Source organism: Oncorhynchus keta, chromosome 11, assembly GCF_023373465.1.
Source record: "Oncorhynchus keta strain PuntledgeMale-10-30-2019 chromosome 11, Oket_V2, whole genome shotgun sequence".
Taxonomy (NCBI): Eukaryota; Metazoa; Chordata; class Actinopteri; order Salmoniformes; family Salmonidae; genus Oncorhynchus; species Oncorhynchus keta.
In genome coordinates this window covers 52,885,184-52,899,997 of record NC_068431.1, presented here as the reverse complement: position 1 = coordinate 52,899,997, position 14,814 = coordinate 52,885,184, and the positions used below count along the sequence as shown (strand labels likewise).

The 14,814-nt window shown below is 42.2% G+C and overlaps 2 protein-coding genes across 2 annotated transcripts in view; one reads left to right on the top strand and one right to left on the bottom strand.

The window, feature by feature from the left end:
* The window catches only part of LOC127906203 (uncharacterized), a 373,245-nt gene that overhangs the window by 331,052 nt on the left and 27,379 nt on the right, over nucleotides 1–14,814 (top strand). The gene's annotated exons all lie outside the window — the stretch shown is intronic.
* On the bottom strand, nucleotides 5,874–8,584 carry LOC118390590 (uncharacterized). The gene is made up of 4 exons (XM_035781293.2): nucleotides 8,423–8,584; nucleotides 7,863–7,918; nucleotides 7,281–7,604; nucleotides 5,874–6,977 (listed from the first exon to the last, which is right to left on the bottom strand). The coding sequence occupies exons 2-4, from the start codon at nucleotides 7,894–7,896 to the stop codon at nucleotides 6,880–6,882; spliced, it is 456 nt and encodes a 151-aa protein (XP_035637186.1). The 5' UTR covers nucleotides 7,897–7,918; nucleotides 8,423–8,584; the 3' UTR covers nucleotides 5,874–6,879.

The window sequence follows — 14,814 nt, the reverse complement described above, 5'->3', positions numbered from 1 at the left end:
TAGCAGACGCTCTTATCCAGAGCGACTTACAAATTGGTGCATTCACCTTATGACATCCAGTGGAACAGCCACTTTACAATAGTGCATCTAAATCTTTTAAGGGGGGGGGGGTGAGAAGGATTACTTTATCCTATCCTAGGTATTCCTTAAAGAGGTGGGGTTTCAGGTATCTCCGGAAGGTGGTGATTGACTCCGCTGTCCTGGCGTCGTGAGGGAGTTTGTTCCACCATTGGGGGGCCAGAGCAGCGAACAGTTTTGACTGGGCTGAGCGGGAACTGTACTTCCTCAGTGGTAGGGAGGCGAGCAGGCCAGAGGTGGATGAACGCAGTGCCCTTGTTTGGGTGTAGGGCCTGATCAGAGCCTGGAGGTACTGAGGTGCCGTTCCCCTCACAGCTCCGTAAGGCAAGCACCATGGTCTTGTAGCGGATGCAAGCTTCAACTGGAAGCCAGTGGAGAGAGCGGAGGAGCGGGGTGACGTGAGAGAACTTGGGAAGGTTGAAACGTATGATCTCTGTAATTGCAAATAAAGGTTTCTGTACCAAATATTAAGTTCTGCTTTTCTGATGTATCAAATACTTATGTCATGCAATACAATGCAAATTAATTACATAAAAATCATACAATGTGATTTTCTGGATTTTTCTTTTAGATTCCGTCTCTCACAGTTGAAATGTACCTATAATAAAAAAGTACAAACCTCTACATGCTTTGTAAGTAGGAAAATCGGCAGTGTTTCAAATACTTGTTCTCCCCACTATAACTGTGATGGTGAGAAATGTTTTGCTGTCTGAATACAGCTGTGTCGACCCTTTGGGAATAATTAAACTTGGTTAAGCTTCTCTAGTGTCCGTGAGTTATTTATGCTGAAAAATAAGAACCCAACAGTACATTAAATTAACCTCCTATGCATCAGACATAAAAACAACAACAACGAAGAGCCCTCCAGAAAGAATGTTTTGAACATGCCTGAACCATATGTCGGCTGGGCTATTGATTTTATTTTATCCCTCTTTTAATGTGGTCTGGACGGGGGCTACGTTGTCACTTACTCGGGATATTTTGAGTTGTTTGGGAACTCGGCTGGGGTGTTCAGAGATTATTATTTGATGTATACCATTTATTTTCCTTTTATGTGAATGCAGCAGTAACTATTATCCACCTTTAGCCAGAGATGACTTGCACTAAAGTTGGATTACTGTTCGATGACTAGGACCTTAAATCTATTGACATGGAACTGCCATGGTCTAGGTCATGCAATAAAACGGAAAAAGATACTATGTGCTCTAAAAAAGGAAAAAGCAGACATCGCGCTATTGCAAGAGACACACCTCTGTGATGCTGAACATGCCAAACTCCGCAGAGCTTGGGTGGGACAAGTCTATTTCTCATCTTTCAAATCAAACAGTAGAGGTACAACCATACTTATCCATAAGAATGTTCCATTCATAATTGACAAAAACATATCTGATCCGGAGGGGAGATTTATTTTGATAACTTGGTCACTGTACGGACAACCAATTACTATCTTAAACATATATGCCCCTAACACAGATACTCCTGCTTTCATGTAAAAAATGATAACCCTGTTCAATGAGCATTGTGTTTCCTTTGGCGTGGTGGCCGGAGATTTTAATTGTACCCTTAACCTGTCACGTCCTGACCTTAGTTCCTTTTTATGTCTCTGTTTTAGTTTGGTCAGGGCGTGAGTTGGGGTGGGCATTCAATGTTTTCTGTTTTGTGTGTATCACCTGACGGAACTGTTTCGTTTCTTTCATTCACTTTGTTATTTTGTTTTGTCTGTTCAGTTGAAATAAATCAACATGGACACTTACCGCGCTGCATATTGGTCCGATCCTTCCTACTCCTCCTCAGACGAAGAAGAGATTCGTTACAGAACTACCCACCACAACCGGACCAAGCAGTGTGGTAACCAGGAGCAGAGGGTTCTGGACTCCTTGACATGGGAGGAGATTTTGGACGGTAAGGGACCTTGGGCACAGGCTCGGGAATATCGCCGACCCAGGGAGGAGCTGGAGGCAGCTAAAGCCGAGTGGAGGCGTTATGAGAAGTTGTCACGGCAGCGCAACAGGGACGAGAGGCAGCCCCAAAAATATATTGGGGGACATAGGGAGTGTGGCTAAGTCAGGTAGGAGACCTGAGCCAACTCCCCGTGCTTACTGTGGCGAGAGGGCATCGAGCCAGGAGCAATGAAGCCGGCACAGAGCATCTGGTCTCCAGTGCGTCTCCTCGGCCCGGGTTATATGGCACCAGCCCTACGCACGGTGTCCCCGGTTTGCCAGCACAGCCCAGTGCGGTCTGTTCCACCCCGCCGCACTTGCCGGGCTACGGGGAGTATCCAGCCAGGACAGGTTGTGCAGGCTTGGTGCTCGAGACCTCCAGTGTGCCTCCACGGTCCGGTCCATCCGGTGCCTCCTCCACGCACCAGGCCTCCTGTGGCAGCCCCACGCACCAGGCTGTCTCGCCGTCTCCTCCCTCCAGGTGCTCCCTCCTGTCCAGCGCTTCCAGAGCCTCCCTCCTGTCCGGAGCTGCCAGAGCCTGCCTCCCTGTCCGGAGCTACCAGAGCCGCCCATCAGTCAGGAGTTTCCAGAGCCACCCTTCTCGTCGGCGCTGCCGGAGTCGCCCGCCTATTTGTATGCCCAAATCCGCAACATGTTAACATGGATCACAAACAGACAAGAGTCAACGTGGATTCAGATAGAAGCCCAATCCTGTGGTTCATTGCCCTTAAGCTCAATTATATTCATTAATAACTTAAGTGAAGTAGGCAACATAGCCAAAACCTTTGTGATTTACAGCACCCTACTAGCTTGGAGGGACTGTAAGAAGTACCTGGGCATTTCCTCCCAAATATATTCCCACTCGCCCATAGTAGGCAACCCAGACTTGCCAAAAGTCCTGAAGGATGCCAACTTTAATCTTTGGCATACTCTAGGAATCAGGACCTTTTCAGACCTATTTCATCAGAAAACCACTACACTGAAATCTTTTCAAGAGCTCTGGGTGAAGTGTGTGCCAAGATCCCATGTATTTTATTTTATATCTTCAAATTAGACATGTCATTTCCTCATTTATTTCCAAGAGGGGGTTGAGAACTCCTTCTTGTCACAGCACAATCCATTAAAGGCAAAATATCTTATATCTATGGACTCCTTTCTGAGAAAGGAGGCTCCTCCTTTACTCCTTTCAAAATAATCTGAGAAAAGGACCTTGGTCTGAGGAGGCACATTTCTCACCCATACAAACATACATGGAAGACTTAGCTACATGTTTGATGTTTGCCAGAGTATCCGATTTACGTTATACTGTTTGTATACTTTCAGAGGTCATTCCTGAATTTACGGACTCCGAAGAAGCTGCAACATGCTCGAATGGTGAAGCCACAACCTCAGAGCCCTGCACCCCGACACCCAGGGTCCATCGACACAATCAATGCTCCTGAAACCCATGAACTCAGCACCTCAAGGGTCCATTCTCGGTTGGTGAACAGTTCAATGTTAATTGTCATGTTCACTTATAGCTCAAATTACACAATTTCTTCAAGTATATATATATATATTTTATAGTATATATTCTTCAACAGGGCTTATCAACAGAGGGCTTTTGTCATGGCAGGGTTATGTTCTTAAACATTATTTAAGTAGACATAATGAATCTAGGAGTGATTATATAAAACTGGATTACAGATTAAATGCATCATATTCTGAGCCAAGACTTCTATTATTTGCATCATTGGCCTTTGGTGGACAAGATTTACTACATTTGCTGAGACAATCCATGGTTGGCGAACAAAACTGCACCCTCAGGTTTGCTATGTAGTCTGTACCTTATAATTCTTGTACTGTAAATCTCATATCATCTGCTGGTTGAGAGAATGCCAAGAGTGTGCAAAGCTGTCATTGAGGGTGGCTACTTTGAAGAATCTCAAATACAAAATATATATTGATTTGTTTAACACTTTTTTGATGACTACATGATTCTGTGTTATTTAATAATTTTGATGTCTTCACTATTATTTTACAATGTAGAAAATAGCAAAAATAAAGAAAAAGCCTTGAATGAGTAGGTGTGTCCAAACTTTTGACTGGTACGGTATATTTTCCCAGGGAAGAGAACACACTTGGAGCACAACCAGCGAATACCTGAACTTCATGAGGGTGACCGAGGCCTCATACCTGGAGACACTTGAGGCCCAGTGTCTTCTTCTTCTTCTTAGACCGTCATTATAAAATAATTATTTGTTCTTAACTGACTTGCCTAGTTAAAGGTTAAAGGTCAAATAAAAATGTTTAAATAATTATTCGGTGGGTTTTTTTGGTGGTTGCCATCCAACGTTATGGTGCATTATTGCCATTGACTGTGAGGCCCAGCATCAGCAGCAGGATCAGCACTTCAATCAGATGTGTGAAAATGAGGCAGCAGCCAGGGTGACTGAGATGGCCCAGACAGCCTCGTTTAACAGCTTCAAAGCTGTATTTGGAAAGTTTGTCCAGGCCAGAAAAGGACAAAAGACACCAGCAACAGTCTCGTCACTAGACTAAACTAGCCGAAGTTGTATGTCATTTTTTTTTTCATTATTCACTTAAATTTGCGCTACATTAAAAGCATTGTGAATGTGGCTATCAATTACTGTTCATTGAATTTAGCATACTGTTAAACAATGAAAATAATGTACATTTTGGAGCATTAAACTTCTGTAAACATGCTTACTTAATTAAACATTGGTCGAAAATAGAAGATACAATTGTGTAGTGGGTAAAAAATAACAGGTCTAATAGTAAAATGAACATAAGACAGTATATAGTAGTACTTTATTAATTCCCAAGGGTAAATTCATGTAATAAGGGGTAACCAAAGAATGGAGAGAACCACTGAGTTAAGGGACCAGGCTCAGTCTGTCATGCTAGCAGTTCTGTTGTTGGGTTCTCATGGGGACCGCATAAGGGTTTTGGAACCCTTTTTTCTAAGCGTGTAGCCTATATCTGCAGACCAGAGTTGTGGTAAAGAAGTCAATGGAAGGCAGACCGTGGGAGATAGAAGATGGATGCCGGATTGGCCTACATTCAACAAATCTAATCTAACAAAGTTGATATTCGTGAAATCAGTCATGATTGATGTTATTGTAACAGGCCCACAATGGGGTTACTAAAGTCAGATTTTTATATATTTGGCTGTTTTCACTGCGTAATATTTAGAAGGTTTAAAAGAAGTGGCTGCTATATGCTAACTCCTGTTCATATAAGCTGGTAGCATAGCTAGCATACAGAGATAGGTGGTGGTAGTCGTCATTTTGAACTGCAATCTATACTATTTAGAATGCAAAATTACAGAGACGGCATACATATACTGTACTTTCCCCCTCCAACTCTCCCTCAATCATATGTCAACAACATATTAATTTGACTATAGTTTTCCATAGATTACCTTCCTCAGAACTGCACAGAAAAGCTATAAACTATATTAGCATTGATCTTATCCATGATGACTCAATATCAGCAGTGTGACATTCAGGATAAACTATTATCTCTTGTATTGTGCTCTCATGACAAAAACACCAGATGTTATCTTACCCAACAGGCAGACAGCTGTGGCTAGGATGTACATGATCTTCTCTAAAGCAAAAAGACTATAAATACAAAACAAAGCAGAATATGGAAGATCAAAATATGTTCAGTTTAGTTCCATTTGCATCTAAATGCATAAATTCCCCTAATACAATAGGTTAATCCACTATTCACTACTCTACATTGACAAGTTATGATCAAACGAGATCTATGTGAGCAGGTTTGTTAAGAATGTAGCACAAACCTCAAAGGGTGGGGTCAGGACAGATAAAAACAAAAAACAGGTACCTGCATGTTCCAAGATCTGTTTATTCATTCACATGCGCAAACGTTCCATTTTACAAATATGTTCAACAGACTATTATTATTGTGATCTAAGTATGCAACTTTATAAATTGTGAAATTTTACATTCCTGAGGAAAAGCCAGTCAATGATATCTTCTCCCCATCCCTAAAATGGACAAGTCTCTGCCTGTCCCCGGTCTCGATTACATCTCCAACCTTGTATAAAGTCATAGGTTTGTAGCTACAGTAACGGTAGGGGAATAAAACGTCAGATGTTTCTACATTCTTCTTTCATGCCAAGTTGTATTGTTAATTTCATAAATGTGTTTTACATAAAACTATTTATTATTGTTAATTCAGACACAATGCACACGTGAAAAAGGTGCTCGAGTCTATAACTAAACAGATTATGGTTTAGCCAATGCAAAGTAATTATGTTATTAATCGATGATAATACAATTAACGATGATAATAACACTGCATAACATTTAGAAGGTTTAGAAGAAGTGGCTGCTAAATGCTAACCCCCATTCGTATGAGCTGGTAGCATAGCTAGCATAAAAAAATCGGTGGTGGTAGTCAAGGTTGTTTTTAACTGCAATACAGTTGATTGGTGACGAAGACATGTATTCGGGTCGACATCCATACAAGCATTACTCCCAGATTTTCCCATTAACATAGTGTCAAATACACATATGAACTAAATGCCTAAATGTAGGTACATTTAGCTGGGGGGGCAATGAGGAGATTCAGGATCTTTCCACCACACATTTCCATGGCATTTCCATTATTTGGGTCGAGTTCCATTGACCTCTTTACCTTATCTATACTAGCAGACCATATTCTAAGACCATATTCTAAGCATTCTAAATAGTATAGATTTAAAAGACACAATTCTGTGTGAGTGCAATTAGGCTACATTAACGAGATAATGATAAGCTATATTTTTCATGATTATGTTGAACAGCTTTGGAAAAGGAAACAGCAGCTATAATGGTTTTATAATGGTTCTTCACAGCCACTTGGCTTCCAGCAGCAAAACAAGTGATGTCACAGTCAACATCAACATGCTGCCATGCTCACTCCACGCGGAACACTGGAGGAGTAGCTCTAAGAGAGAGAGAAGCAAACACAAGTTGAAGTGAAGGACTCGACAGGGGCGGCCTTTCTCACACAAATCTTTGGTCTATTAGAAACGTGAGGAACGTTTTACTTCCCTATCACTTCACCATTTTCACTGGAAAGCAAATGATAACCACACAAACATGAATTCTATTGACATAGATCAACTGTTCTGTTTTCATATTAGGGTACCTAGGGAACTGAACTTACAGTTACTCTCAAATAGCAATGTAGACGCACAGTTTCACGAATGCAGAAATGAAACGAATACAAGTTTGAAAAAATACTTACTCTTTTCCACAGTGGAAGTTTTTGACACTGTCTCTTTCTGCTTGATGGTGCAGGTAAAGTTTTTGGGCTTGTCGTCGGAAAAGCCAGTGAGGTTGAGACGGCAGGTGGAGATGCCTTCCATGATGGCGACAGCACCACGGTTCTTGAAGGTGGGGTCCTGACTCTTAGCAGGGTCTGTGCTGCCCACCACATTGTTCTCCTGGGTGTATGTGCAGGTAGGAACTGGTGTCGCAGCTGTCAGCTCGTATTCACAGTCCATCCTCAGGTTTTTCTCCTTCGTCAGGCAGGAGGTCAGCTTAGTCACCTTCTGGGCTGAGGCAAAACCTAAATCCCAGAGACGGCATACAGATACTGTACTTTCCCCCTCCAACTCTCCCTCAATCATATGTCAACAACATATTAATTGGACTATTGTTGGACCATCTATTCCATAGATTACCTTCTTCAGAATTGCACAGAAAATCTATAACCTTTATTAGCATTGATCATATCCATGAGGACTCAATATCACCAGCGTGACATTACTATCTCCTGTGACAAAGCATTGTGCTCTCGTGATGAAAACACCAAAGGTTATCTTACCCAACAGGCAGACAGCTGTGGCTAGGATGTACATGATCTTCTCTAAAGCAAAAAGACTATAAATACAAAACAAAGCAGAATATGGAAGATCAAAAGATTACACCCGTTTGTACATGCATCACTCATTCACATGAGCAAATGTGTCATTTTAGAAACATGTTCACCATCTGTTATTATTGTGATCTCAGTATGCAACTTTAGAAATTGCAAAATGTTACATTCGTAGGGAAAAACCAGCCAATAAAATCTTCTCCGCATCCCTAAAATGGACAAGTCTCTGCCTGTCCCCCGTCTCGATTACATCTCTAACCTTGTATAAAGTCATAGGTTCGTAGCTAGAGTAACTGTAATAGGTGAAAAAAACATAATGCCAAGATGTATTGTTCATTTCATACATGTGTTTTAACAATTACAATTTATTATTGTTAATTCAGTTAAATATTGCTTTATACAATGCAGACATCAATAATGTGCTCGAGCCTATAACATACAGATGATGGTTTAGCCGATGTGAGTTACTTATGTTATTAATCGATGATAACACAAGTAATGTCTCTTACCTTAACGCTGAAGGAGTTGAAGCTGTGCTCGGTTATGTGATGTTAGGGGTGGATAATGTCGGCTCTCAATGAGATGCAGAGAGAGGGTTGGGAGAGCCAGAGAAAAAAGGAGGGACGGGGTGTGTCAATGTTGTTTATCAAAATGACATTGCACAGTTTAGACTGCACACTAGAGGGATTGTGGGAGAACACTGGTAGGCTGCAGGTCTACCAAGGTCTATTTATCTATTGGCCACAGCATGCATTGTGATAAATATTCAGCCCATGACTGTGCTGTATTTCCTGAATTGTGTAATACCATTTTTATAATAATTTGTCAAATATTATATCTTAATTCCCTGGCCATCTCTTCAGCTCTCTGTCCTTCCTCACTTGGCCTGAGTGTGTAGCAAATTATTGAAGTAAACAGTCATTATAAGGCCTTCTACTTTTCCATAATGTGGTTGCAGAGGCCATTTCTGAAATGATGTATGCCCACAGGGACTCAACTCCAGTTATCAGATACCACATAGTTCCTGGAATCAATATCCTAATGGGGAAGTTCAAGTGTATAGTTTAGTGACAACCAATATAGACGTTTTCATTTGCCGTCCAAAATGTTCCTTTTGTGCATAGATATGGTAGGCTTTAATGATTTGTTTTAAACATACAAGATGCAATGCCGCCTCAATAGACTCTTTTCCTTTTCAAATCTGAAAGCTCCATCACTAGATCAGATTGTTTTATTTAACATGTTGAAAAGTGCAACAAAAGTTAATGTAAATGAATTTAATGTTCCAGGGACACACACTATGATTTCAGCACCACACTGCCATGGACAGTGCCCTGGGCTTGTGGAGCTCGGCCGGTCGTTGACAGGTGTCTCCAGCATCCACCAAAAGCTCTCTCCATAAATGTATGCTATCTGTTGTTGTTTACTATCATTAAATATGAAGACTGTTATTTGATCAAATCTATTCTGTATGTGTAATTGTTATTACGTGATTAAACTAATAATGTAAACTTAATTAACTAGGAAGTCGGGGCACCATGGAAAATGTTGATTTACAGAGCAATGATATTCCGAATATAACTCTTCAGATATTTTAATATCTGATCGATTCATCATTCTCAATAAAAATGTTATTATTACCTTGTTAGGCTCATTACAAATGTCGTAAAATTCTTGGTTATCTGCACGAATGCTAGCATGAATTATGAATCAGCGATATACAAATTGGCTTGATAATTGATTTACTAACTAACTAAATAATCACAGAAATACGTGACAGACAAACAGTAGATATTGGTTACTAACAATGATAGAAAAGTCCCTAGTGGGCTAAGCCGATATGACAGCTTAGTAGACAAAAGGAAAGGTTGGGACTGAGAAAGAGCGGGAAAGACAAAATGGATTCATTACACACAGTCTATAAATATATTAATTGAAATGCTAATCCTTTGCACATGAACGGCCGCTCATTTCCGAATAATTGCAATGTATATATATTTACGCCCGTATGTCGTTGTTGTCTTCTCTGTAGGAATCCTTGATCATCCTGTAGGGTTCATCAGAGTCTCTGGTTAACTTTAATTGAAATCAGTCTTTCGTGGTTGTAGGTGGTTAGAATAGACACTTCAGAGTACCATTCAGAAATGTTCTCATAGAAAAATTGCTTCGGCAGTTGTCGGTATTCTCATTATAGGTTTACGTCATTTCTAGCTGCAGACTCGTAATACGTGTACTCTAGAATTTGCTCCTTCTGTAGTGAATCGATAGTCTCAGAGTTGAACCATTTGCAACCTTAGCTTATACCATGGTTTGCATGGTCTTAACCATTCGAGACATCCTGCTTACCGTGGGTCTCTTTGGCATTAAATGTACATTTTGTCACGGGTGGTTTTATACGTTTCAGTAGAAAAGGGCAGTTCTATGACCTCAGCGTAAATCCTATGCTCACGTGGGCGTGGCCACTGACTAGTTAATCTTTATATGAAAACCCATATTTTCTCATTTAGAAGGTTAACATCACATTACATCTTTTCACAAATTGTTAAATGACATATGTTTCACAATATTTAGATGGAAACCTGACAGCTGGGAAATGTACACTTTGTTAGATACCTTTATGTGTGTTTCCTGTCCTCCATGAGATCACCAAATGAAACACTCATAATGTCCACGGAACATTCCCACATTCTCAAAGGTAGAAATAGAGCCTCCCCCCAGGGCACGTCATGACACTGTAGTCAGTACAAAAACCATTTAAAACATTCATATCATTGTATATTTTGCAATAAAATGTCAATTCTTACATTAGTTGACAAATATACACTATATATAAAAAAGCATGTGGACACCCCTTCAAATTAGAGGATTCGGCTATTTCAGCCACACCCGTTGCTGACAGGTATATAAAATCAACCATGCAGCCATGCAATCTCCATAGACAAACACTGACAGTAGAATGGCCTTACTGAAGAACTCAATGATACCGTCATATGATGCCGCTTACCAAACAAATCAGTTTGTCAAATTTCTGCCCTTCTAGAGCTGCCCTGGTCAACCGTAAGTGCTGTTATTGTGAAGTGGAAACATCTAGGTGCAACAACGGCTCAGCCACTAAGTGGTAGGTCACACAAGCTCGCAGAACGGGACCGTCGAGTACTAAAGTGCGGAGCACGTAACTATTGTCCGTCCTCGGTTGCAACACTCACTTCCGAGTTCCAAGCAATGTCTGCACAAGGACTGTTCATCGGGAGCTTCATGATATGGGTTTCCATGGCCGAGTCACACTCAAGCATTGGTTGGAGTAGTGTAAAGCTCGCCGCCATTGGACTCTGGAGCAGTGGAAACACGTTCTCTGGAGTGAGGAATTACGCTTCACCATCTGGCAGTCTGACGGAGGAATCTGGGTTTGGTGGCTGCCAGGAGAACGATCCCTGCCCAAATGCATAGTGCCAACTGTAAGGTTTGGTGGATGAAGAATAATGGTCTGGAGGTGTTTTTCATGGTTCGGGCTAGGCCCCTTAGTTCCAACGAAGGGTAATCTTAACGCTACATCTACAGAAACTGTAACTCGACAGAAGGAACTCACAGATAATTGTATGTGTGGGGTACAGAGATGAGGTACTCAAAAATCATGTTAAACCCAAATTTTCCACACAGAGTCCATGCAACCTATTATGTGACTTGTTAAGCAATTTTCTTTCTCCTGAATTGATTTAGGTTGGCCATGACCCCGTTGACTTTATGGTGTATTGTGTGTAGGCCAGTGACAAAAAATCTCAAATTCAGGCTGTAACACAACAAAATGTGGAAAAAGTCAAGGGGTGTGATACTTTCTTAAGGCACTGTGTCTTACTGAAACGTAGCTGGATCATGATGCTATGCACGTTGTACTCAGTGGATTCTCCATGCAGCGGCAGGATTTGACAACGGCTTCGAGGAATACGAAGGGAGGAGTGCTTTTTTCATAAATAAATACTGGTGTGCTGCTTCAAGTGTGAATGAAATCTAAAGCTTTTGCTCACCTGGATATTGGATACCTCATGGAAAGCTGCAGATTATTTTATCAACCAAGAGAGTTCTCATCCATAATTATCATGGCTGTGTACATCCCTCCACAAGCCAACACCTCTCTGGAACTCAACAAAATGTATAGGGCCAAAAACAAACAAGAAACGCGGGTAGACTTAAAACCGTCCTACCTCACTTTTACCCACACGTCTCCTCTGCCACTATGGGTTCGCTAAACCACTTTTATTCTACCCTCGTCCTCCATTTGGCGAATCTGACCATGACTCCATTCTTCTACTTCCTCTTTACAGACAAAAGCTCAAACAGGAAGTACTAGTGATGCGCTCAATACAGAAGTGGTTGGATAAAGCAGACACAAGGCTACAAGATTATTTTGCTAGTACAGACTGGAATATGTTCCGTGGTTCCTCCGATAGCATTGAGGAGTTTACCACAACAGTCACAGGCTTCATCAATAAGTGCATAGACGATGCCATCCCCACAGTGACTATAAGGAAACCATGGATTACAGGCAATATCCACGCTGGGCTAAAGGCTAGCGCTACCGCTTACAAGGAACGGGACACGGACATGGACATGGACACATACAATAAAGCCCGCTACGACCTCTGACAATACATAAATCATGCAAAAGAACAATATAAGAGGAAGGTGGAATCCTTTTACCCTGGATCCAAAGCTAGTCGTATGTGGTAGTGCTGGCAGATGATGAAACCCAGTCGTCATTTGCCCAGCGATGCAGAGCTCCCAAATGAGCTAAATGCCTTTTATGCTCACTGTGCCTTGTGTAAAAGCCACTGTTTTTCTGTATGACTGAGTGATCTAATGTGAGCAAAGTGTTCAAACGGGTTTACAACCACAAGGTTGCCAGGCCAGAAGCAATACCAGGGTACATTCCCAAAGAATGAGCAAACCATTTTCAATCTCTCCTTGTCCCAGTCTGTAATCCCAACATGTTTCAAGCTGACCACCATTGTCCCTTTTCCCAAGAGCCTAAATGACTATCGCCCTGTAGCACTCACATCTGTAATTATGAAGTGCTTTGAAAGGCTGGTCATGACACACATAAACACTATCATCCCAGTTACCCTAGATCCAGTGCGATGGGCATACTGCCCCAACAGATCCACAGATGACACAATGTTAATTACACACTGCCCTCTCCCACCTGGACAAGAGGGGAAATTACTATGGACAATGCTGTTCATAGACTACAGCTCAGCGTTCAACAGCATGGTCTCTGGACTCATGTACATACAATGTATTCAGACCCCTTGACTTTTTCCATTTAAAAAAAACTTGTTCTAAAATGAATTAAATTACATTTTAATGACTGTCAAGTTCTGACCATAGTTCTTTTGTGTTTTCTTTGTTTTAGTGTTGGTAGGCATTCTATGTTGTGTGTCTAGTTTTCCTATTTCTATAGCCTAGCCGCCAGTCTGTCATGAGCCGCCAGAGCCGGCAGTCAGCATGGAGCCGCCAGAGCCGCCAGTCAGCATGGAGCTGCCAGAGCCGCCAGTCAGCCAGGAGCCACCAGAGCCGCCAGTCAGCCAGGAGCCGCTAGAGCCGTCAGCCAGCCAGGAACCGCCAGAGCCGTCAGTCAGCCAGAAGCTGCCAGAGCCGTCAACCAGCCGTCAGTCAGCTAGGAGCCGCCAGAGCCGTCAACCAGCCTGAGCTACCTCTCAGTCCTGAGCTACCTCTCAGTCCTGAGCTATCCCTGAGTCCTGAGCTACCCCTCAGTTCTGAGCTACCTCTCAGTCCTGAGCTACCCCTCAGTCCTGAGCTGCCCCTCAGTCCTGAGCTGCTCCTCAGTCCTGAGCTACCCCTCAGTCCTGAGCTACCCTTCAGTCCTGAGCTACCTCTCAGTCCTGAGCTACCCCTCAGTCCGGAGCTACCCCTCAGTCCGGAGCTGCCCCTCAGTCCGGAGGAGTTTGTTTAGTCCAGTGAGACCCTTTAGGAGGGTCGCCATTCCTAGGAGGAGACTAAAGCGGACAAAGACTATGGTGGAGTGGGGTCCACGTCCTGCGCCACCGCAGACAGATGCCCACCCAGACCCTCCCCTATAGGTTCAGGTTTTGCGGCTGGAGTCCGCACCTTTGGGGGGGGGGGTACTGTCACGTTCTGACCATAGTTCTTTTGTGTTTTCTTTGTTTTAGTGTTGGTCAGGACGTGAGCTGAGTGGGCATTCTATGGTGTGTGTCTAATTTTCCCATTTCTATGTTTGGCCTGATGTGGTTCTCAATCAGAGGCAGGTGTAAGTCATTGTCTCTGATTGGGAAACATATTTAGGTAGCTTGTTTTGTGTTGGGTTTTGTGGGTGGTTGTCTTCTGTCTTTGTTTCTATGCACCAGATAGGACTGTTTCGGTTTTTCACATTTGTTGTTTTGGTATTTTGTAGTGTTCACGTTTATTTGTCTTTTTTAAACATGTTGAACACTAACCACGCAGCGCTTTGGTCCGATCCTTCATCCACAGAAGAAAGCCGTTACAATGACAAAGCGAAAACAGGATTTTTAGACATTTTTGTAAATAAAATACATAATTTACTTAAGAATACAAACCCTTTGCAATGAGACTCAAAATTGAGCTCAGTTGCATCCTGTTTCCAATTATCATCCTTGAAGTTTTTCTTGATTGGAGTCCACCTGCTGTAAATTAAATTGATTGGACATGATTTAGAAAGGCACAAACCTGTCTATATGAGTTCCCACCGTTGACAGTGCATGTCAGAGCAAAAGCCATGAGGTCGAAGGAATGGTCCGTAGAGCTCCGAGACAGGATTGTGTATTATTGTTTACGTTTCGTATCATTACATCCTGTGATGTGATTCTCAAGGATGTCTCTTATTGCCACTTATTCTGTGCGTCCTAAC